At 33.9% G+C, this 26705-nt stretch overlaps 1 protein-coding gene across 1 annotated transcript in view; it reads left to right on the top strand.

The window, feature by feature from the left end:
* Window positions 1-25714, top strand: part of LOC110104444 (THO complex subunit 4A) — a 29956-nt gene extending 4242 nt beyond the window's left edge. Inside the window, exon 5 of the mRNA XM_020833555.2 lies at window positions 25296-25714. Coding sequence (XP_020689214.1) covers window positions 25296-25440 — 145 coding nt within the window. The 3' untranslated portion in view covers window positions 25441-25714. The remainder of the gene's footprint in view (window positions 1-25295) is intronic.
* Window positions 25715-26705: the final 991 nt, after the last annotated feature.

Genomic DNA, 26705 nt, shown 5'->3' with positions numbered 1-26705 from the left:
GATAGGCTGAGAGGTGGTCATTGTCTAAAAAATTTCTTATCCTTTCTCTGTTGCTTCCCTTTCTATTTATTTAAAATGATTAATATACGCAATCAGTTATTACTGGATTTGGGCATCCTTGGGACCTGCCTGACCAGATCCGCAAAAACTGGTCTTGGGTCTATATTTTTTATCTGAATTATAAAAATATGACCTGACCCAACCCAACTCGATTTGATCACATTCTGGGTTGAGTTTGGGCATCAAGAAGTCTAGAGAGCCCGACATGGCCTTAAAATATTGAATTTAATGGGTCAAGTCTACCCGACACGAATTGTCGAGAAATGAGGGCTTGGACCCAAGAAAACAGGCGAGGCTTAGACCATGCCTATTTGGAATTCCAACTTGATTCAGCAGAAGCTCAGCCCGAACCAATCCAGGCCCAGGTTTTGTTACAACCCTTGTTTTTTTCTCACTTTTAACTTTTTACAATATGTTTCATTGTCTTTTTTTTTTGGCCAATCATGGAGCACTTTCATTTGATACTTAACGGCATTATAAAGACCCTAAACTCTTATATTTCAATAGAAGTCCGTGCTTACGCCTTTCAGATAAAACATAGAGAACTGTTGGAGGGTTTGGTAGAGTAATGTGCTAATGGAAGAGTACTGACCAAGTTGAAGCTAACCTGCTGGCTATCATTGAAGGTTACATGATGATAAAGTATTAGCAAATACCTTTGAAGAGCGTAATCATTTTAATGAAGTATGAACATGCTTACAATGAGCACATTGGATTCTAAACTTTTAAAACTGGGACAAAAGTCACTTCTTGGGTTTTGAAGAACTTGCTCCAAGATCTCTGCTTATCCTTTCTTGTATACGGCCAAGCCTATGGCTGCAATTGAGACTGGCAAACTTGGCATCATATTGACCTAGTTTGGTACCCATTTTGTGAAATAAGGGTCAGCCCAAGACTATGCATGATCAATCCTATTTTCTCAAAGCTGATTTGATAATCCTGCTAGCTGACATCTGTCTTCCCAAACTAAATAAACATATGAAACAAGATAAGTTTTAGTCTAAAAGATCTAGGGGAAAATATGAGATGCAAATGAGAAACATCTTTGTTTTTTTATTTCAAAGGGAGGGGAGATCAAAAGGACGTTTGTGTAAGAGGTAAGCATAATATTGTTAGTGTTTAAGGGGTTATGAGATTAGCATAACTTTTGAGGTACTGTAATGGAACTCAAATGAACAGTGACAATTTAAATTTTGGGATGTTTTCATGATTGGAGTCTATGGTAATGGGTTTCTTCGATGAAAATAGGGCAACCACCATTAACATGTGATCGAGCTATTTGGACAATGCATCAATGCCTAAGTTGCAATCTTAATGTTGCAACACTATGTTTTACATTAAATCTTAAGATGTGAGATTTGATAGATATTAAAGAGCTTTGTGTATGGAGGCATTGTGTGCTCCTGCAAGTTAGGTAGCGGGAGGATAATCACCAAGTTTACATATGATTGGGAACTGTGTGCTAGGTGGTTTGATGGGTAAAGGGAATTTGTGATGGGATAGGATATTTGGGTGAGGATTTCCATGCAAAGTTATTAATTAATTGGTTGAAAATTGAAAAAAAATTGATTTTGTTTGGTGAGTTTTACTTGATTTATATTAAAATTTTTATCATTTGTTCTTAGTTATTCAATTAATTATTGATTTTGGTAAACCAAACCTAATTGAAAGTCAAATTACTTGGCCACTTAGGGTCGTTAATGTGAGCCATTTTTCTAGGTTTCCATCAATCGGTAGAAGCTAGTGGAGGTACTTCCCTCTTGATGATTAAATCGAAGGACTGGATTGGCATTGATATCCTTTCCTTCAAAGTATCTGCTCGTTTGATGATAGGCCTCACTATTATTGAACATAGTAAATACATAATAGTTGGATACACTTTGATGAATTTGTAGTGATGCCTTGTCTAAACTAGTGTAAGATGATTGTAATAGAAATAGGTTTTATTTGGCCTATTATCTTGAAGGTAATATGCATCTATGTTTTGGAAATGGCAGCATGCAAGTGAAGTGCTAACCTATATCATGAGTTATCCTCAAATAATCAATTGATTCCACGTTATAATATAAACCCACTTAACCTGCATCATGGTGAGATCAAAAACACTAAATGAGGTCCACTGTAACCTTGGATATAATGCAATATTGGGTTCTTTGACTCATCCTATGATGAATGCTTAAATATCTTTAACGAATGCCCATACATCCTTCTATTGGGCAACCTCAAACGATAAAATATGCTTGAGGGATAAAAGATAATGCATATAAATAATAATTCAAAAATAGAATAATTGTTATGCGCTCAAAGTTACCATTGGTCTGCCCATCTATAAAAAAAGGAAAAGGGATAATGTATCAAAATCAAGCAAGGCTTATAGTGTTTTGATCCCACTAGGGTACAATGATTACAATCACTATACAATAAGGATATGCTTACACTTATTTATTAGTATAGGATTAGAAATAAAATGGCTAGTACTATAAATTAGTGATCGACAAGGTCTACGACTACACCCACCTTTAGTAGCCTACGATGAATCCCAAAAAATCCTTGACAAATGCCATACACCCCTCTATTGGGCAGCCTCGAAAGATAAATCTACACTCGAGAGAAAAAATAATACATATGAAAAATAATTGCTTCTTGTTGAGAGCTACCATTGATCCCCATCCATTTGCTAAAAAATGCATCAAAATTCAGTATCACTGTAATGGATTTTTATATGTGTGATTGGAGATTAAGATAACAAGCAATTTTAATTTACTTTCTACCACTAGTGTACAAATATTACAACTACTATATAACAAATGTGAACTTAGAAGAATTTGTGAGTATATGCTGATAATTTAAAATGCTAGTATTATAAATTAGTGGCAGTATCTACATTCTTGCCACAATACCCTTCTATCGGAAAATTCATTAAATTCCTCACACCAATAGTTGGAGAACTCATGCAATTTCTGATTTTCTTCACTTATCAAGGATAATAGTTTCTTTAAATTCCTAAGGGCTAGAAGGGCTCACTCCATTCTTAATAACAACACCACTCTAGCAAATATGCTTGAATTACTCTGAGAAACACCACTCTAGCAAATATGCTTGAATTACTATGAGAAACTTAAGAAAAAAAGGTTAGAAAGATTTGCAAAGAAAGTTGAGTTATGAAGACCCCCCACAAAATGGAGAAAAAAACATACCTTGTGAAACATATGAGACCTTCAAGAAAGAATATGAAAGGAATGCTTGAATTTTGTCTTCTTGAAATGACACTAAAAGGTGGTATTTATAAGCACATACCAAAGCAAAAGCATGTGCTAAGTGCCGGCCAGTCACGTCCCATATTAAGTCTTAAAGCTTTGTAACCATTAGGAGAAATTACTTGTTCTCTTATTAAATGGGAGTTGGCTCTAAAAATATATAAATATAGATATTTAGGTTCATATGATATACTTATTGAAATTTAGAGAGTTATGGTTGATAATGTAGTGGCCTGGTTAATAGATATTTTGAGTTGAATTTTTAATTTTAGATTAGATTCTAAAAAGGGGGAAAGATATATGTATAAGTTAGCCAAGCAAAGAGATGTAGTAAGGATTTAGTTCGAGTGAAGTGCATTAAGGATGATGATCAAAAAGTGCTTTTTATAGAAGAGGATATTCAACAAAGGTGGATGGGATATTTTGTTAATCTTTTGAATGAAGATTGTGAGAATACGATTGACTTTAGTGACCTTAGCACTCTAAATAAAAATAGAGATTTTTATTTTTATCGGTGTATTAGTAAAATTGAAGTTAGAGAAGCTTTAAAGAAAAATGAATTGTGAAAAACTAGTGAACCTGATGATATTCCAATAGAGGTGTGGAAATGCTTAGGAGATGAAGGTATTTCTTGCCTAACTCAAATTTAAATATTAATTTGAAGACTAAAAAGATACCAGATGAGTGGAGAATAAGTGCGTTGATTCCTATTTTTAAGAATGAAGGTGATGCACAAGATTGTGTAAATATAGAGGAATTAAGTTGAAGTGTCATACTTTAAAACTTTGAGAGAGAGTTATGGAGCATTGGTTACGATGTGATACTAATGTTTCTCAAAATCAAATTGGATTCATGTCGGTTCGGTCTACTATGGAAGCTATTCATTTATTGAGAGGGTTGATGGAGAAGTTTATAGAGACTAAGATACATACGATATTTATTGATTTAAAGAAAGCATATCATAAAGTTCCAAAAGAAGTGCTATGGAGAGTTCTAGAAAAAAAAAAGGGTTAATAATGCTTATATTCAAGTCATTAGGGATATGTATGCAGGAACTATTACTTGTGTTCAAACACAAGGTGGTTTGACCAAGTATTTTCGTATTTCGGTTGGATTACATCAAGGATCAGCATTAAGCCCTTATCTTTTTTGTTTTAGTCATAGATGTTCTTACTAGACATTTGTAAGAGGATGTACCTTGGTGTATGCTTTTTGCTGATGATATTCTTCTTGTTGATAAGATTAGAGAGGGAGTTGAAGATAAACTTGAATTATGGAGGTCAACCATAGAGTCTAAAGGTTTTCGTTTGAGTAGATCTAAAATCGAACATGTGGAGTGTAATTTTAGTAGTAATAGATCTAGTTGGGGGATTGTGACCTTGGGTGATCAAGTCATTAATAAGAGTACACGTTTTAGATATCTTAGGTCTATTGTTTAGAGTGATGGTGAAGTAGATGAGGATATTATTAGTAGAATTAAAGTTGGATGTTTGAAGTGGAGAAATGCTTCGGGTTTGTTATGTGATAGAAAAGCACCACTCAATCTTAAAGGAAAAATTTATAAGATGATGGTGAAACCTTCAACGCAAAATGTTGGCCATTAAAAGAGAAGCATAATATTAAGTTAAGTGTTGTTGAGATAATGATGCTCAGGTGGATGAGTGAACTTACTCTTAGAGATAGGATACAAAACAAGCATATTTGGGAAAAGTTTGGAGTAGTTCCGGTGACAGATAAGATTAGAGAGAGTCGCCTTAGATAGTTTGGTCATATAAAACATCGGCCTTTCGATGACCCTATTATGATAGTAGATGTATTAGATTTGACCTATATTGAAAAAAGGTAGAGATAGACATAAAAAGATTTGGTTAGAAAATATTAGAAATGACATTTCTTTATTAGATTCAAATGAGAATTTGACTCTTAACATGACACAATGGAGAAAAAGGATTCATGTAGCCAACCCCACGTAGTGGGAATAAAGGCTTGATGTTGTTGCTGTTGTTGTGGAGGATGTCATGTGATTATAGAATGGGTATTTCAACACAAATATTTACTTAATGATAATTGTTCCTTTATATTCTTATGGGATAGAAGGTCTCACACCTTGATTCTTAGCAAGGGTACCACTTTAATTCTTGAGAGCTTGTGGGGTTTTGTGGAGTCAAAATTTCAATCTCTTTGTAGGGTGGATGCATAAACAGCTCACTAAGTTTGGTAGTGAGGCTTGGGTGGATTTAAGAAATTTGACAGTAAAGTTTAGCAAGATTTACAAAGCAATTTCAAAGTTATAATGACCTCAACCCAAAACAAACTTATGAAAATGATGAAACCTTTAAGAGAGGATGCAAATGAAATGCTTGGTTTTCATTTTATTGATGCGGTGCCAAAAAGGTTATGGGCACATACCATAGCTAAAACATACGTTAAATGCTAGCTAGCCATGTTCCATATTAATCCTTGAGGTCTTTTCAGCCATTAAGTGAAATAACAAGTCATTTCTAATATTAACTGTTAGCTTGAAAGAAAATATATAAAGATAAAGATTTATGTTCATATAATATATTTATTGAATTAGAGACTTATGAGTGATATTGTAGGGATTTGGCTAGCAAAATTTTTGAGTGAAGTTTTGAAGATTTAGAGGATGTCAAGTAATTGGATAAGGAGCTTTTTAACACTAATATTTACGAGCAAAGAGTATATTGAAAATTGTGGTAGTAATAGAGAAAACTTCACTCAAAGGGTTGATATAGTGGAAAACTTACAAAATCAATAAATTGAATTACTAATTTGGCAAAATTAAATATTTGAGGATAAAAAGTGTTCTATAGAGTGAATCGAAACCACACAATTTTAAAAACATGAGTGAGAAATTGTTCTAATTATGATGATGAGACATCCATCTAAATGTCAACACAAATAGGAGATGAAATTCATTGCCGTAGAATTAATCAAAACAGCCATATACAGTAATCATATGGAAATTCATTGCCCTATTCTTTCTTAAAGCATTGCCTCTTTAGAAATTTATTGCCCTATTCTTTCTTAAAGGTTTGCCTCTTTAGAAATTCATTGCACTATTTTCATTATACTTAAAAGCTAATAGGGATTAACAAAAAGAAAAAAAAATGAAAGCGTGGGTTCTGTGGCGTTGTTTCTATTCACAGATTTTGTGCTTTGAATGGTGCGTGTTGTTGCTATATTGGTGGCTTGTACTTAGCAGGGTTTTCAGGCTTTTTGTGGCTTTGAAATTTTGTTGTTATGGCTTTTAACTATTTCAGCTGAGGTTGTAATTTAGAAAATTTAAATTGATGTTGGAATTAATTTAAACACAAATTGAGTTGATCCTTTGTCAGTCATATCTATTAGTTTAGGTTATGGGTTGCTTATAAATAGTTATTTTGAGGTACGCAAATGGGGAACTATTGCTTGATTAATATTTCTCTTTTTAATCGTAATATCGTGAATGCAAATACAATGTGTGCTTCCTTTGAGTGTGATACTAGTGCGACTGTTCAATTTTACGGGAAGTTGTCTCTTTGCACCATTGTAAGGCTTAATTTTTTTTTTTTTACTTTAATATTTATGTTTGTTGGTTGATTTTATTTATATAATTTGTTATTGACTTGTTTCGTTCTCAGGATTTAGATAAAAAATATCACATAAAAAATCTAATTCGTAGGAATTATTATTCACTTTGCTTCCTGATTTTATTTGTTTTGATTCTTCCTTGAATTTCTTGGATTATTTCGTTCATTTTATAAATTGCTTGGATTTTAATTCTAGCAATGTTTGTTTGAATTTAAAAAAAGAAAGTTGCTAAGTTAATTAGTAACTTGTGTACCTAAATGCATTTAGATCTGCATATAGTCAACATAGGCCATATAGAAAATCATATACATTTGCATTTAGATCTGAATTTTTGCTATGGTATGTTTTAATTGTTTGATTAGTCATTGTGCTTGTGAGTGTGCTGGTAGAAAATATTATTTATAAAAAAATTGATTAATGTTTTTGATGATATTCATGAGCTTGATGAGAAAATTCATGATTATGAGGATGTTCTAATTGATATATATTTTTTTAATTTTCTTGCGTTGCATCATAAGCTACTCCTAAGGTTGATCTGATTGGAGGAGGATTGGATTTTTCGAACCTACTTTAAAAATGATGATAAGTTATTTAAACTCATAATTGATAGTAGAAACTGTATGAATATTGTGTCTAAATCTGCCTTATACCACAAGAATATGAATTGTAAACCACTACACAATTATGTAATTTAGATTGGCTAAATAGAATTATTATTTCCATGCCTAAGAAATTTCTAGTTCCAATTCAATTACCTGTCCTACTGATAGAATTTGGTGTGATGCTGTCCATGGACATTCCTCATGTTATTTTGGGTAGATCTTGACTATGTTATTTATATGTTACATGTTTTGGATCATCATAGCGTAATTTGTATCATTGTAGGGTGAATCTAATAGAACATGTTGAATTGAAAGGACTTGTTGACGAGTTACTCAAAAAGGGATTTATTAGGGAAAGTATGATTTCTTGTGTTATACTTACACGTAAGAAAGATGGTTTTTGGAGGATGGAGATATTAGAGTCATCTATAAAATAATCATCAAATTCAAATTCAATATACTTTGCTTGGATTACTTGCTAGATATGATGATTGTTGTGATGTTTTCTGAAATTCAGTCAGAGGAGTGGATCAAGTTAGAATGAGTGAAGATGATAGAATGAGTGAAGATGATGAGTGGAAAACTACGTTTAAAATAAAAAATACTAATATGAATAGTTGGTTGTACATTTTGGAATAACTAAAGCACCTAGTACTTTATGAAGATGATGAATCTTGTGACTTTTTATTGCAAAAAATTCTTATTATTTTTATTAATATTTTGACTTATAGCATGATAAAGAATGATCATTTGATGCATCTTAGAAAAGTATTTGAGATTTTACAAATTGAGAGTTATAACTTAGAAGAAAATTATTTTATTACTCCATTTGTGATGTTTCTCGGATTGGTTGTGTTTAAAAATGGATTAACTGTTGATTTGGATAAGGTTAAAGCTATTAATGCCAACATTTATTAAATATTTGGTATTCATTGTTTTTTTCGGTTGACTTACTTTATATAGATGATTTATTAAATAGTGTTGTACTATCATGGTTTCAATTATAAATTCTGAAAACAAAAGGAAATGTAAATGAAGAATCTGGTGATTGTGCTTTTATTGAAATCAAAGAAAGATTTATTGTTGCACATATACTTGCATTGCCTAATTTTAAATAGGTATTTGAGTTTTCTTGTGATGTGCTTGGTGCTTGTATTGGAGTGTTAAGCTAAGAAGGGCATCCTAGCGCATTCTTTAGGGGAAATTTTTATGAGGCTAAATAGAATATTCAAATTATGATTAGGAATTTTTTGATGTGTGCAAGCTCTTCAATATTTGATATTATTTATTACCTACGAATTTGTACTGTATTTTGCTGTTCAAACTTTGAAATGTATTGAGCTCTTAAAATAAGTTAGGATGTAGACATATTATGGGTTAGGTTTCTATAATAATAATTGGTTGTCTTCAAACACTATATTAGATAAGAAAATAAATTTGATGATGCTTTGAGTAGGTATTTTTATCCTTTTACTTATAATTAAGGTTAAGGTGTCTGGTTTTGATCTTATAAAAGAAGAGTCTTCCACTTGTAAGGATTTCAATAAGACTTAAATAATGACTTGTCTTTGCACAGTAGTACATGATTAAAGATTATTTATTTAAAACTGTTAACACGGCCATTGCCAGGTCCCAAGTCTTGGATGAGAAAAGTGGAGGGTTGCGTTAGGTAGTCGACAACCAGCGTAAAACTTGTCGAACAATAATGACATGAATCTTTTAAGAAATTCTGTTAATGCTAGGGCGTCCCCTGGAAGCGACGCGCTGTATGACCTGAATACAATGACAAGTGTGCAAGGGCCGCTGCACCGGTGCCCGGGTGCAGTGTTAAATAGGTAAGGGTTCCCACATCAAGGATGGATGTGGGCAAAGAAGCTAGTCCATGAAACTAAAATTAGGATAAGAACTTGGAATATTGGTTCCCTTACTGGAAAATTAATGGAATTAATAGATATTATGATTCATAGGAAGTTAAATATTTTGTGCATTCAGGAAACTAAATGGGTTGGAGAGAAGGCTAAGAAAATTGATAGTTTAGGATTTAAACTTTGGTATTCGGGTAGGAGTCGTACTATAAATGGTGTAGGTGTTATTATAGATAAGAGTTTAAAGGATAATGTTATAAAAATTAATAGGATTGAAGATAAAATTATAGCTTTAAAGATTGTTGTTGATGATAACATTGTTAGTATTATAAGTGCTTATGCTCCTCAAGTAGGTTTAGATATGAGTTGATGTTCTCACTAGACATTTGCAAGAGGATGTACCTTGGTGTATGCTTTTTGCTGATGATATTCTTCTTGTTGATAAGACTAGAGAGGGAGTTGAAGGTAAGCTTGAATTATGGAGGTCAACATTAGAGACTAAAGGTTTTCGCTTGATTTGATCTAAAACATAATATATATAGTGTAGTTTTAGTAGTAATAGACCTAGTGAGGGGATTGTGACTTTGGGTGATCAAGTCATTAATAAGAGTACACGTTTTAGATATCTTGGATCTATTGTTCAGAGTGATGGTGAAATAGATGGGGATATTATTAGCAGAATTCAAGTTGGATGGTTGAAGTGGAGGAATGCATCGAGCTTGTTATGTGATAGAAATGTACCCCTCAAACTTAAGGGAAAATTCTATAAGATGGTGGTGAGGCCTGCAATGCTTTATGGTGCCGAATGTTGGCCTTTAAAAGAGAAGCATAATACTAAGTTAAGTGTGGCAGAGATGAGGATGCTCAGGTGGATGAGTGGCTTTACCCTTAGAGATAGGATACGAAATGAGCATATACGTGAAAAGGTTGGAGTAGCTCCTGTAGAATATAAGATTAGAGAGAGTCGCCTTAGATGGTTTGGTCACATAAAACGGCGGCCTTCCGATGATCTGTTTAGGAGAGTAGAGGTTTTAGATTTGACTTATGTTAAGAAAGGTAGTGGTAGCCGGGTATAACTAAAAAGACTTGGTTAGAAAATATTAGGAATGACCTTTCTTTATTAGATTTAAGTGAGAATTTGACTTTTAATAGGACACAATGAAGGAAAAAGATTCATGTAGCTGACCCCACGTAGTGGGATAAAGGCTTGATGTTGTTGTTGTTGTTGTATTCTAGATTCATTTTTGAGGAATTTTTTTATTTTAAAGTTACACCCGGGGAGTTGTTGGGCATTTTGGCAAATTATCTTTAGAGCTTTTAAAAGACAGACATTTCATAACATGTCATAGAACTATTGATGGATCTCACATGCTAAATTGTCTTTTAATCGAGTGGTTAAATTTGATGGTTTGCTTAAAACAATTGTTTTTGATCGAAATGTATGATTCATAGTTATTTCTTGAAAATTATCTCGAAAAAAAAAATGCGAACAAAACTTAATTTATAAACAAGTGGGCAAATTGATGTAGTAAATGTAAGCTTGGGAGGTCTGTTAAGTAGTTTAATAGAAGATTATACATTTTTGTGGGATTTGATATTTCTTATAACTGACTTTGTATACAATTCAATTGTTAATTGTTTTACTAATTTGGGCTCATTTAAGATTGTTGCGTAATATTGACCTAGAAAGCATATACATCTTGTTGATCTTCCTACAGAATATAGGTCGGATACATTTGCACAATTATTCTCTGAACATTTACATGACTTGATTGAGGATAGTCACAAAATATTGTACTATGTGATGAGAACATCAGAAGCTCAACGATTACGATCTGGAGTTTATTTTATTTTTGATGTGTCTTATGTACTAGTTTATCTTATATTTTTTATTTTCCCATTTTACCCCCTAGGGGTGGTCATGTGGTGTTGTAGCCCGAAGGGCGTTTTAGTCTTTGTTTCTTTTCTTTTCATGAGGCCTATTTATAGGCTAGCTCTCTTGTATTTTAAGGATGACGAATAATATGAAATTTCAATTTTCTTGATCTCTTGGAGAGTTCTAGGAGATAGCTTTGGTGAAGTCCCTTGGTGAAGGGCAACAGATCACCCACCAATTTTGGAATAGTCTGGGTTCGTGGTTTTTATCTTTTCTTCCCTGTCTTTTTCTTCTTCTCCCCTCCCCCATCCCTAGCCGCCGGCCACCTCAAGTCCTCCTAATCTTAATTGCCGGCACTTCCACCCATCACCCTTACCGTCGGTCCACTTTCACCACCTCCCTCCTTCCCCTCCATCCCAAACCCTAATTCATCAAGTTGCCACCCTCTTGGGATTCCCCAACCCTAGCTGCCGCCCCTTGTACCCATGGTGACCATTGCCTTTGCTATTTTCCCAAACTTGGATCATGAAGATTGAGAGGGAAATAATTCAAGTTCTGATTTTAGATTTCAAATTTGAAATCTTTCTTATTTTGGCAAGGTCTATATTTGGTAAGCTTTAAAACCCTTTCAACTCAAATTCAAATTTAAATTAAGAGGAATTAGGAGTCATTAATTCCTCCTAATTTAATGAACCTTATTTTTGAAATAACTCAAGTTCTGATTTCAGAAATCTTTCTTATTTTGGCAAGGTCTATATTTGGTAAGTTTTAAAACCCTTCAACTCAAATTCAAATTTAAATTAAGAGGAATTAGGAGTCATTAATTCCTCCTAATTTAATGAACCTTATTTTGGAAACCCCATTAACACCTTTCCCTAACCCCTCCCTCTCTCTTTGAATCCGCCGGCCCCAACCTTTTCTCCCCCACTCAATTAAATCTCATTTACCTTATTACTTTCCAATTAATCCCCATCCCAAGGTGCCACCCCCATCTACCCCCACTTGGTGAACTTTCAAATTTCCTTGGCTTTCTCAGAATTCCTGAACAGGAGATTACACATTCCGGCTGTTTGAGATCCCCAAATTATTGGCTGCTCTCCTACCGCTTAATGTCTGGCAGTTTCCATACAGTTTCCTGCTGTCCTGAATCGTTGGAGAGACACTCAAGGGCCAAAACTGCTGTTCAAGCCTCAAGCCTCCATAGTGGGTGTTCAAACACCCCTAGCTGCTGTTCAACAATTCCAGCAGACTTCTTACTGCTGTCACGCCGTCCAGAAGGTTTCCAAACCCGCTGCCTCAAATTCCTGGACGTTCTACCCTGCTGTCCTGAAATTCCTGCAAAGGGAAATCAGCAGTTTCGCTGCTAAGAATCCTCCTGTTGCTCTCCAAAGCCTTCCTATGGCTGCTGTTCAGATTTTCTAAATTATAAGGTTGCTGTCCAGAAGAATCGCAGCAGTAGAAACAGCTGTTCTGCTGATTAGAAGTCCTCCAGCTGCCGCCCAATTCTTCAAACAGAATCCAGGTTGCTGTCCAAAGAAAATTCAGCCAAATGGGGCTACTGTCCTGCCCGGGAAGATATTCTGATTGCTGTTCCAAGTCCCAAACCCAGGATTCGGTGAACTCTTTCCCTTATTCTTTTATTTTCCTAGTCAGTTTTTAATGTAGAATTAATTGATTCATTGAGATCATGTTAGTTCTATCTTCTAAAGCCTAGTATTTAAAAAAGTGAGTGAGTGTGACTGCTTCATAGTGACTATTCTCATTGTTAGCTTAGGGATTATCGTTGAAAACCACTCATATATTCAATGTTAGATTAATTGGTTTTTTTACGATCTTAACTTCTGTGCTTGTGATTTATTCTAAACTTGTATTACCGCTCTTTGTGTTTTATTTTGTCGTTCACAAATCAATATAAAGATATAATTATTGTGGTTTCTAAAATTAAGCGTGCAAACTCTCTAAGTTAATCATCCTTGCATGTATGCTTTACATCACTATGATTCTTAAAATTATATGCATTTTGCTTATGTGAATAGAATCTGTTTGGGATTTACGCATGGTGGTTGCCATTGTGAATCTAAATATAGCAAGGTTTTCATAAGTGTTAAATTTAGAGAATTAGAGAGGGGAAAAATGCTTAATTTTATTACACAAAACTATCATTTTTATAGATCTATACAAGATATCTTAATAAAGAAACAAATAATAGAATAATGCATAACTGTCCAAATATAATCCTTTCTAAATCAGCCACCCGAATATGGAAGGAGTTGGCGTGATCCCGGTGAGTTCCCCCAGATCCTAATGCTGGCCATAGGATCAAGAGCCAAGGGATGGTTGGGATGGTATTTGACACTCCCCTCAAGTTGGGGAATACATATCTGTCATTCATAGCTTGGTAATCAGTTCCAACAAGATAGAGTTATATTAAGCAGGGTAGCAATGCTTTGGTTATAGACATGATAACTCTAATAAGGGAAGGTTGATAATGTAGGCACGACAAATGAAATTTTTTTTTTTAGGGTTGCAGCAAGCTTTAGGGATAACATTAGAAAAAAAAAAACATGTCTCAAGTGGCTCAACACTCAGCATGCAAATCTCTTTCCTTCCAAACGAGCCAGCCTTCGGCCCAATACAAATTAGTTGTTTGACTCCACCCAAATAGACTCCTGTTCGATTGGCCCCGTATAGGCGCATGCAAGGCTCTGATCCCTCTGGTTTGATCCGAGGAAGGAGTGCAGGTCTTGCACGCTTGCTTGTTCTGGCCCTAGACCCTCACGAGAGGGAACTCTTGACTCTTTTTAGACGCACACAGGGGGGCCCTCCCGCTCGATCTCTCCTTGGTCTCGGATGCATGAAGGAAGCAAAAGGACCAGTATTCCTTAGAATTACAACAATGAAGGCTGGTAGTTATAATAAGTATTCCTTAGAATTTTGGCAATGAAGGTCGGTGGTGGGAACCTGTGTTCCTCACAATTCTAGAAATGAAGGTTGGTGGTGGGAACTTGTATTGCTCAGAATTTCAACAATGAAGGCCGATGATGGGAACTTAATTCCTCATAATTTCGACAATGAAGGCCGGTGGTGGGAACCTTGCTCACTGTTACCATCATAATCACCAATCCATTTCCAGAAATGCTTTCTGACAAAAACAACCTATCCAATACTCAACTCCTCGCTTTCGATTTCTTCTGATGAGAATTCCCCTTCATTGGGCAAGCTCTCAACTTGAGCCTCAATGGAGTGCAATATATACTGAGCAAGCAAGCTAGGAAATGAAATTGATACCTTTTCCTCAACCCGCACCACATAGGAACCTGTCAAGAGCTTGACGGAGCTGGAGGCAGCGATACTGAGCTCCTTCTGCACTACTTGTAGAGTAGCATCTTCCACTGTCTCCCTTGGCCGTATCTTCTCTGATAGCGGCCGGCCTCACTTCCGAACGATTCCATCAGAGAGGAGATCTAGATGGTCGGTTTCTCCCCCATCTCTCTCTCTCTCTCTCTCTCTCTCTCTTGTTTCTCAAGGGTAGGCCGGTGGTGGCAGCATCCTCGTCGAAGCGGATCTTCTTGTTGCCATACTTCCGTACGTTCTCTCTGCCCTGTCTGAAGTGCCGCCACTGTGTTCAACCACACTTCTACCCGCCCTTGCCTCCGCTCATTACCTCTGTGGATTTGTGGTCTTGCCTATGTCGTTTTCAAGCTTGAAATCACAGTGACTTGCAAGAAGCATACATTAGTGGTCCAGGAGGGGACGAGAGGTTTTGGCCCTTAAACAGTTAAAACCCGTAGATGAATTTTGGGCTTGAATCTTTATATAGCAGCAACTGCAAGAGGAAGAAGAAGCTTTTGTCTCCTTTAAATACATATAGGAAGCACACAACTCATTGGTCTACTTGGTTTAGCTCAGGTATGTACTAGAGAGCATTCAATTGTGTTTCCAGCTTCCATACTTTTGTTCCAGGCACAAGTGCATAATCTTCTAGCCTCACACCTCTCATGTCTTGTTCGGTCACACGCACGTGAGAGGATTTCACGAGATGTTCGTCTCTCTCGATTGAACGTAGAGACCATGAGGTTCTTGCTTAACTCTTCCAGACGAGACGCAAAAGACGTTCATCTCTCTTGATCGAACGCTGAGACCGCGAGATGAAGCACTCTCTCTCCTCTCGGTTGGATGCAAGCAGGAATGAATAAGCCGACCTTCCCTTCAAAAAGTCTGACAGTAATAAAAAACCTTAGAATTCTGGCCAAGGCAATGAGGCTCTGATACCATGCTAAATTTCGAGAAGTAGAGATGGGAAAAAATGCTTAATTTTATTATACAAAACTATCCCTATTTATAGATTTATACAAGATATCTTAATAAAGAAACAAATAATTACAGAATAATGCAAAATTGTCCTAATATAATCCTTCCTAAATAAGCCACCAAAATATGGAAGGAGATTGGCATTATCCTCGTGCGCTTCCCTTGGATCCTCATGCTGGCCATAGGATCAAGAGCCAGGGGATGCTTGGGATGGCTTGCACAGTATTTGACAATAAGAAACTTTTGAGAAATTGAATGCAAGAAAGGCATAAACATTTAAGAATTTACTATTTATTCTAATTACTTCATTTAAACATGAAATTTTTAAAAAAATTGGTATAATCTTTTTAAGCCTATGAGTTTACTTTATTTCATGATTCTACTATCAATGCCTTTGATTATACTCTCTTTCCACCTCTTTCTTCTGAGTTTACATCCAGTTCTCTGCTCGATTTTCGTATATGGTTATTTCTTGAGGATTTTCTAGATGATTCGGCTGTATTCACAATTGATGGTAGATTTCGAAGATATGGTTTCACTGATGAGAAATACTTGCTTGTGATGGTTTATAGATTATTTTGCAAGCCCTATTAATTTTATGTTTTGATTTTCTTAATGAGTATCGGATGCTAAATTGCTGCTCGCATTTGTTCAAGCCATAGATAGATATAATGGAAATTTGTGTTTGTTCTCGTTGGAAGTATTACATCAACTACTAATTTGTTTTCTTTTTAATAGCTAGCTTATTTTATATGCTATTTTTGTAAATAAGAACATGCTAGTGATGATAGCTGAGGGAGGGATGTACTTTATTTTCTAATTTTCTGTTAGTTCTGGAATATTTTCAGTTTTGATTCATTTTAGATTGAGAGGCCATTTGGATTGATTTTATATGTGGTTGTTTTTATTACAATGTTATCTTGTAAATCAATGCGTTTAAGTGTTTTTTTTTTTTGCTTAAAGAGTGCAACATTGTTTTGAATAATCAATTATGACATTTCTTTTCAATATATTTAGCCATGAAGATTGAGATATTCTAAATATCACTTAGGGTCAATTTGTTTTAAATTGAGGTTATTTAAATGCCATCAGATCTGGCCGCTATTTTGATTGCCTCAATTTGCTTGTTAATGTTATTCAAGTTACTCAATTTGAGCTGTAACATTAAACCAACATCTCTTATCATAAGTAACATAATATTATATTAAAGATAAAATCATGCCAAACAGCTTTGCAAAATTTCAGTTTGTCTGAGTTAGATTTTTTCATGTTACGTAATTTGTTGTGATTTAAGTTAAGTGTTGCAGAGATGAGGATGCTCAGGTGGATGAGTGGCTTTACTCTTAGAGACATGATACGAAATGAGCATATACGTGAAAAGGTTGGAGTAGCTCCAATGACAGATAAGATTAGGGAGAGTCACCTTAGATGGTTTGTTCACATAAAATGGCGGCCTTCCGATGACCCGGTTAAGAGAGTAGATGTATTAAATTTAACTTGTGTTAAGAAAGATAGAGGTAGACCTAAAAAAACTTGGTTAGAAAATATTAGAAATGACATTTCTTTATTAGATATAAATGAGAATTTGACTCTTAACCGGACGCAATGGAGAAAAAAGATTCATGTAACCAACCCCATGTACTGGAATAAAGGCTTGATGTTGTTGTTGTTGTAGGTAATTTATTGTGATTTCAATTGTTTGTGGAGTTGTACTTGTTATTGGCTTTATCCTTTTGGGATTATATGCGGCAGTGGAATATGGATTATTTTGTTTCATATGGGATAACATTCATGGATTTTGAAGTTATCCAGATATACATACAGATAAATTTTAAAAAAAGGAGTCATAGATACAGTGTGGGTCTAGTGGCATGATTTATGTTTACAGGTATTTTTCCTTTCAAACATATAGGTGTTGCTATATTGGGACTGGAGTTTTTGGGTTTTAAGGAAATTATGATTTTGAACTTTGTAGATTTTCTTATAGTTTACGACTTCTAAATTTGATAGTTACAACGTCCATCTGATTGTTTTAGTTTTGGATGGAATTTAGGGAAATTTTAAACTGAGGCTAGAATTTACTTAAATTATGATCATCCCATTCAAAAATTGTCAGATATTAAGAATTTTAATTATTGAGAATAAGATATTAAATCTTAAGATTTTGTCTGTGCATGAAAAAGCTAATGTTATGCAGATAAAAGTAGCCAGTGATATTAAGAATTTTACAAAAGATGTGCTTAGACTATCAAAGGGAAATAACTCCTAATAGTAAAAATAGTTGGTGGCAGAATCAAAATGGATCATAAAAGATAAAAAATAAGAAGATTTGTTATAATACTGTAGAGGGAGTTGAAGGTAAACTTGAATTATGGATTGGAGGTCAACCTTAGAGTCTAAGGGTGTGTTTGGGACGGCGGCACTGGTGCATTACTTTATAAAAAGTTTTCAAATCGTTGTTTGGGACATTGCGGCAGAACCGCGGCAGAAAAATTTCACGGTACTTAGTTGCTTACTGCAACCTTTCAATGTTCCCTGCGGTCCGCTGCTTTCGGCAGAAAAATGAGGTAAATCATCCTGCAACCTTTCAGTGGCGTCACGTCGGATCCTCGATTCCTTACTCTGCACTTTCTCTCGCTGTTTCCCATCTCTCAAATCCTCCTTCCCAAATCCCAGACCTCCTATTCCTTCCCCGATCTCTCGCCCTTAACCCACTAGTTTCCTCCTCTCCCGCACTATCGAGTATGCTACCGCCGCCACTGTGCTGGCACCTTCCCCACCATCACACGCCAAAGCTTCGGGTGGTCCCAGTGCCAAGGTCACAGACGAGTTCATTGGCGCTGGCACTGGCGCTTATTTATTAATTTTTAAATTAAATCTTAAAAATATATCATAGTTATATTATTATTAGAAAAAGTATGTTTAGCATGAAGTATAATTTTTTTCCAAATTATTTTAAAATATGATAGTAAATTATAAAAAAAAGATTATATTATGATATTAAATAGTTATAAAATATTTCATAAAAATTGATAAAATTTTTTATTTAGAATTGTTATTTATTAGCATATAATTTTTTTGAAAATTTTGACATTTACATCAATTTTTTTCATCTCAATATGTAAGGGTATAAAGGTATAAAGGTAATTTATTCCCATACACCTGCAGCACAACAACTTAACAGTTATACTTCCCAAACAAAATATACTGCTTTATGTACAGTAATTTTTGAAAGCAACTTTCTGTACAACAATTTTGCAACATACTTTACCGATAGCTGCAGCCGTCCCAAACGCACCCTAAAGGCTTTCATTTAAGTAGATATAAAAGCGAATATGTGAAGTGTAATTTTAATAATAATAGATCTAGTGGTGAGATTTTCCATAAATAGTTATTCTAAGGCATTTAAATGCGAAGCTTGTCTAAAGTGGTATTTTTTCTTTATTTTCAATTTTGTGAGTAAAAGTTGGAAGTGTTATTCCTTCGATTGTAGGATAGAGTGGTTACCTAAATTTGATGCAAGTCATCTCCTTGCGTTGGGGCTTGGTTTTCATTAGTTTAATATTTTCTTTTGTTGTTCCATATCATCTATATAACTTGATATTGATTTATTTAATGCTCTTAAATTCACTCGGCTTTATGATTTTTATGTGTTTCTCATTCATCTTTGAATTTGTTGTATTATTTCAATTATTTCATTACCGCTGGATTTTAGTTCAAGTGTTGCTTGTTTATATTTACATAAATTAGGCTATTGAATTAATTTATTACTTGTGATATGTGAATCTTTAGTTTATTTTACATAAAATTCTTCATATTAGTAGCATTAGTAAACGCTGAGTCATCTTGCATCTACAATCATATTATGTAGTATGGTTAGATTAGACTTTGATTTTTGTTTAAAAATGAGGTTTAGTGTCGTTCCAACTTGTTTCATATAGTGATTATGTATGACTTAATGTTTTGTGTATGTGTGTTGAGAATGTTACTCTGACCGACATTTGTTTTATGATTTAAATGCAACTCATTTTGATAAATTTAATATTTATGTTTGTGAAAATAATGGAAGGAAAATCATTTTAAGTCTTACTAGGGTGATATTTGGTCGGCAACATTTTAGGTGTAAATAAAGCAAATGCGAGAGTTTTGAAAATTAGGTGATTTGGATGTTTACGTTTTAAATGCAAAGTATTTTTGGAGTGAATTTGTCACTCTTAGTTCATTCATTTTTAACGTATTTAGAATTCACCCTATTTGGGCAAATTCGAATAAACAACTTGTGTAAAGTGACGTTGGTCGTTGTCATTGCCTTCCATCACTGTTGTTCATTGGCGTTCGCTGTTGCCTTTGCCCACCTTCAGCCACTGCTTCACACAATCGTTGCCGCCAACCACAATTGCCAGTTGTCGCAACCCACTACTACTGGCCATCGTTGCCTGCCAACACTGGTTGTAGTCATTTGCTATATCCGTAGGTTCTCATTGCCTGCTTCGATCACCACTTTTTGTTGCCTCTCCCCACCTCCCATTGTCGGCCATCATTGCAACCCTTCACTGTTGGCCATCGCTGACAGCCTATGCCATTGTTCCCCACTACCACCTCAGCCATCGTTAGCCTCCTCAAATCAACTATTATTCTAAATGCTCTATTATTTTACTCAACATTTTTGTTCTTCAAATCAAATAAAAAAAATTAAATTCTTACATTTGTAGTATACTCCAAATATAACTCAAATGTATTTTTAGTACACTACTACTTTGCATTGCATTCCTTTTGCATTTCTTTTTCAACAGAAAAAGCAATCCGTAGCTTAAAGTATATATGCTGCTTTTGCAAAATAATCTAGTGCTCCTTATGGGTTGAAGAAATTAATGCATACTTTAAATCAACATGCTTTTGGAAAAAAAATGTTTTTTAGATGGATTGATTTATACTTTTTGGTTGCGATAGAATCTAAGGATGTTTTTGCTAGGAGTGAACTTACACGAAGATGCTAGTCAAATATTGCCTGATTTAAAACGTTAGAAGTGCTATTCTCCCCGAAAGAAACCTACGCAGAAGAAATCTGATTGGATTATTGTAGAACTTGATTGAACTACAAGACAACCTTGAGATTTTATAGAAATCATATCCTAGGCTACACAGAGGCAACATATTGTGTAAACAAGTTTTAAAAAAACTAACTACAACTTCCCACTAATTAAAAAGGTATTGGGCTAGTTATCAATACTTATAAGAAACCTGTAAAAAGAAATAAAAACATATTAATAATCTTCATCTTGGTTTTATATTAAAAATATACTCATCTTAGAACTATCTAGAGCATTTCAAAACAATGTTGGAACTTGTTTGTAGGCAAATGACTTTGTCAGCAGCCTTAAAGATTATGATATGTTGAAATTTTTATGACCTTAACTAATTCTTTTATTATTGCTGCCCTAGTGAAATGAAATTTAACATCCACATGTTTTATTTATTTTTTCATTATGAATATTTTGTTGGACAAACAAAAATGTTGGATATTACGGAAAATAGGTATTATGTATAAAACATCTTGATTAAAATGCTCACACATCAAACCCTTGATTCATAGGAATTTTTTCATTGCTTCTCAAACATTAGTGTATTTTGTTATATAATTGGCAAAGCTGTTATTGTTAGCAAACATGATTTCCAGCTAACTATGCTTCTAAACACTTAAAACATAAAATAAATTAGTTACCTTTTTGCACACATTTGAAAATCAAAATATATATGCCCTTTAGCTATATCTTAATGCGGAACTGAACATGTGAAGGCTCAATTCACATGTTCCTTATCTGGGTCAGCCATAACTTGCTAAAAATCGCATTTTGGTAAGGTACTTGTTGCATGTACATCCTGTCATCATCATTTGATGGCGACCGATCTTTGCTTATCCTATGTTGATCGAAAGGTGTTAAAATAGCCTTTGAATCTTGTATTTCAAATGTCAAGGCCATCCTTTTCACGAATAAGTTTGAGGTAGAAATACTTTTTTTTTAAAGATAGACATACTTATTTAGAATATATATATTCTTTATTTCAAGAATCTATTTGTAGGAATCAAAATTTTTATTGGAAATATGGGTCTGAAGCATTCTTTAACTTCAAATATTTTCAGAGAAAAGGATCAAAGTGGTTCCTCAACTCTTTTTAAGGGACCAATTTGGTCCCTGGACCTTTATGCTCCCAACATCAAATTTTGATGTTAATGGTGTTAAATCAAGGGTATTTTAGTCATTTTTTAATTATATTACTTATTAAATGTAATTTTCAAGTAATAGTATTTTTTAAAACTCTATTAAACATTTCTTTAATAAAAAATTATTAATAATTCTAGTTTTAATTTAGGATCATTATAGACTAGAATTATTACTAATTTTTTTATTAAAGAAACGTTTAATTATTTTTTTTAATTTTATTATTTCAAAGTTACATTTAATATCAATAATCCCAAAAGTTGATGTTATGACCAAAAATGTCTCTTTTTAAGGAGTTGAGGGATCAAATTTGTCCCATGGGACCATTTTGGTCCTTTTCTTAATATTTTCATCATGATTTCACTAGCATAATCATGTTATCAATATACAAAAGGTGATATATCATTTTTGAAACTCCACCATTCTTGTGATAAACGCAAGAATCTACTTATTTATTTTAAAACCAACCTTCAACATGTATTCGTCAAATTTCATGTATCGCATTTTAGATGATTTTTTAAGCTTGTACGAGGATCTTTTAAGAAGATATATTTGATTTTTATCTCTTTCTTCAAAGGAACTCTTAAGTTGGTTCATGTATGATATTTCTTGCAACCTTCCATAAAGAAAAGTCATCTTCACATTTATTTGCTTAATCTCCACGTTAAAATATGTAATTATGGTAAACATGATCCTAATTGATGTGTGCCTTACAATTGGAGAGAGTATCATAGAGCTTACTTATTGCATCGTGAATATTGCCTTCGAGCTTGTTTCGTTGCGCTTAGCGCAACTCTCTCGAAGGTTATGCTAGTCTCATCGAAAGTGTCACAATCGAGATTATGCGCACGAGGCAGGTGACGAGATGATGTTGGCAGCGAGATTACAACAAGGGATATATATGAATTTTCTCACTTTTTTTTTCTGTTCTTTGGATTTTTTATTTGTTATATGTGTGTACATAGGGAGAGAGAGTGGATTGAGAGAAAGGAGGAGAGTAGAGAAGAGTGGGTGCAGGTTTGTCGAAGGAGAGCAAAATAGGATTGTATAAATAATGATAAAGAGGGATAATTGAGGGGGAACGAAGGTTGTGAATGATTTAGAGGTTGTCAATGATTATTTTGGGCGTGTGTGAATTGGAGGTTGATTTTGTTGGTTTGGCAGTGATCTACGTCTTTGTTAAGGGGATCGTGATAGGAGATCAATTTGAAGTGGGAACAGGGGGAGTGGCTTGTGCGGATGGGTGCAATCGGGTTGTTGGAGGAAGTAGGGTTGTGCGAAGGTTGTTGGCTTGGGATGTGCAAGCTAGAGGGGCGGCAAGGTTGTGTTGGGTTTGAGTTATAAAAGGGAATGTAGGTGCGCTATAGGTTGGGTTGGGCTAGAGGAAAGAGCGTGAGACAACGAAGAGGGTTATCAGCAACTTGAGGTGGTGTGCTTAAAGGAATCATACGACATTTGATGGCATCAAGGTGGCAGTTGACGACTGCATAGGGTGAATTAAAGGGTGAGTTAAGTTTGGAACGGGCATAATGCTTTTCAAAAATAAGGGGTTATTCTTAAATTTTGTTTAAATTAATTTAATGTTTGCTATTTAATGGTATTTTATATTAATATTTATAATTATTTTATATTATACATCATGTTTAAAATGATGCGTGTCACGCCGTGCGTTATACATCATTTCTCCACGGGAACTTTGCGCTGCGATTCACCATTCGTTGTTGACAAGTATGTGTTTAACTTATTATCATAAATCATTTTGATTAACTTTTAATCATGCTATTTAAGTCTATCTCTTTCATTATCCTTTAGCACTAATTTTATATATGGAAGTTTATTATTATTATTTTTTTACTTCAATAAATAACGCTCCAACCATTTCATTAATATAATATTTTTGAAGCTACCTTCTTTATTTTTCACATACTCATATTAACATTCTCATTCATAAGACATCCAACTAAGCTATTAACCTCTTTTTTTTTTTTACTACCAAATGCACAGATTTATATGTCATAGACGACCTAATTCCAATTTTTAAAAGTTATATTTAAGTTTTCATGATATTGTTTTATGACATAATATTTTTGACAAACTATTCCATTTTAACCTTTGCCATTAACTTCAAAAATTATATCTTCATATATATCCACATTTTTATGTACAATATATCCAATATACTTAAACTTATTATTTTTTTTTTACGATAAATTCTGGATTTAATATACTTAAACTTATGACATCTAAGTATGATTTTATTTTTAAAGAATATTGATTGATAATTGTTAATGTTAGACCTACTAAAATTGAAATTCATATTTTTATTATTTGTTTTTCTAAATTTAATACTTTTTTTTTCTTCTATCTATATATATATATATATATTCAATTTTTCTAACTTTCATTTTTTTTATCTTCTAAATGTCTCATCCATTGAAAAAACATTCATCTAGATGCATGAGGCTTATTTCTCTGGCTTAAAATAAAGTGCTTCTAGATGCATGAGGCTTTGTTTGAGACATCTTTTTTACTCTTTCTAAAGCAACTTTTTAGCACAAAAATTTATTATCTTAAAAGTTTTTGTACTAATACATATCCTTGCACGAAAGCTGTTTCAAATGAAACTTAAATCTTATTTCTCTGTTCAAGATTCTAATACATATATTTACAAGACTTAACTTTTTTGGGTGAGAATTTTCTTGTTCAATTATTAGACTTACTTTTAATGATGGTTCCCCTTCACATCTTGCTCCCTTTCTGTTCTCTTCTTTTCTTCTTTTGCTGTTATTGGCTTTAAGTGCGATCAAACATGAGACTTGAAATACTTTTTGACAAGCAATCGTCTTTTTCAAACATGAAGTTTTTCCTCTTAATGATTACTTTTCCTTTTTCTCTCTCCATTTGTTTCTTCCGCTTATCTTAATTGGTTGAAAGTGCCATTTTTCTTCAGATTTGCTATATTATATTTTTTTCTTTTACAAAATTTCAAACGACTCTATTATGTTTTTTTCATGATTCATGATCCATCATCCATGTATAACTGGTATCCATATGCCAATGAAAACCGGAAAATACATGCCATAAGCCAGGAAAAAAGCCCTCTTTAGGTTGGGGCTTATTTGGTTGCCGGTCGGTGGAAAACATAAAAAAATTATAATTTTGCTTTCACTGATTTGGAATCTAAGGCTTCGTTTGGGACGACTTTTTTGGTGCTTCTTAAAATAATTTTCTAGTACAATAGTTGAAATTTTTGTACTCAAAAACTACTTTAAGAAGCAGCAAAAAAGTCGTCCCAAACGAAACCTAAGAAAACACATCATTTTTCAGTTCATATTTTGCTAACTCCAATCAACCAAACAAAGCCCTGAAGAGGTAAGCAGGTTCCTTATGCCTCTTCTACTGTGTTTGAAATTGAAAATAGTCGTTTTAAAGTAACCAGGTGACCGTGCCAGTGAACTAAATAAGTGTCATTATACCACTTAATCTGACATTGAATTTGCTTATTGCAGTGTGCCAGAAAGGGCAGTTTCAGCGAGAAGAGGTGGTGGGCAAAGGAGAGGAGGCCGTAGAAGAGGTAAAGGTCGCGAGCAAGTCTCTGCTTCAGATCTTGACGCTGACCTAGAGAAGTACCACGCACAGGCAATGCAAGAGTAGCTGAAGCTTTTCTCACTCTTCATATTATATTTGCTTGTTTGCTTGATGCTTGCTCATGTTTTTTTTTATCTGACGGAGGAATGAAGCTGTAAACACCAGCCCTACTTTTTTGAATCTATTGTGCTCAGTATTTTCCATTTTATCCTTATTTCTTCTGTTGTAAAACAAGATTTCTGAGATTTGTGTTTGAGTTAATGTATCCGACTCATTGAGTTGCTACGCTCAACGCCGTTTTGTGTTAGTTTTTTACTTTTAATTCTTCTGTAATTACATCTTAATAGCTTAAGTTCTTGCCTATAAATTGCCTTTCTAAAGTTCCATTGTAATGCGGTTCAATTTCATATTTCCTGAGTCCTTGAAAAGTGAAAGTCTATTTGTTTGGAGAAATTATTATGTGTGGAGTCCGAATACGTCCTGATTCTAAAAAAAATACGACACGTGTTCTTATACACAGTGTGTACAATCGTACACATTATACATAAATTATAAAATTATATCCATAATATGTACAATTTTATATAAAAAACATACACACTGTGTACACAATTAATGTTGTGTACATAATTGTACATAGTGTGTATGAATTTGTACATGCTATGTATAAGGTAGAAATTATTATGTTCGGATAAATCGGAAATCCGGATGTATACTGAGCAATACCGAGTGCTTAATACCGAGTTTTAGATGATGTGGCGCGTGTTTATTGGTTTCTGGATGCGTCAGGTGGCCTGACAGAATAATTGCTCGTGTATCCTATGTGTCATATTTTTATTGGAGTTCGGATATAACTCTACGTCCGGACTCATATAATAACTTCTCCTTTGTTTGATGTTGCATTCAATTTTTTGCTTTTTTTTTTCAATTCGTACTTCTAGCCATACTCAAATGATAGCTGGTAAGTATGGCTTAATGATTTGTGGTCCGAGGAGACATTCCATCTATAGTATGGTTGGAAGTCAAATTTCACTCTAATACTTTTTTTTTTGTTCTTCCATCGAAAATTCACAAATAGACCTTTAACTTGTTAAAACACGTGTATTAATGCCATAGTAATTCGTACTGTTATTTCTATGCTAAAAAGAGGAACTAAAAATTCTGTGGCAAACCTTGGATTATTATTTCTGAATATTTTGATCAAATTTTAATCAATATGAATATTAATAGCATTGAATTTACTTTTAGATTAAATTATTATATTATTAATCAATAAATTAATCTTTATTTTATTTATATTGAAAGGAATTTAAGAATTTTAGAACTCGCTC

This window comes from Dendrobium catenatum, unplaced genomic scaffold, assembly GCF_001605985.2.
Source record: "Dendrobium catenatum unplaced genomic scaffold, ASM160598v2 fragScaff_scaffold_80, whole genome shotgun sequence".
Lineage (NCBI taxonomy): Eukaryota > Viridiplantae > Streptophyta > Magnoliopsida > Asparagales > Orchidaceae > Dendrobium > Dendrobium catenatum.
This window is presented reverse-complemented; position numbering and strand designations above follow the sequence as displayed.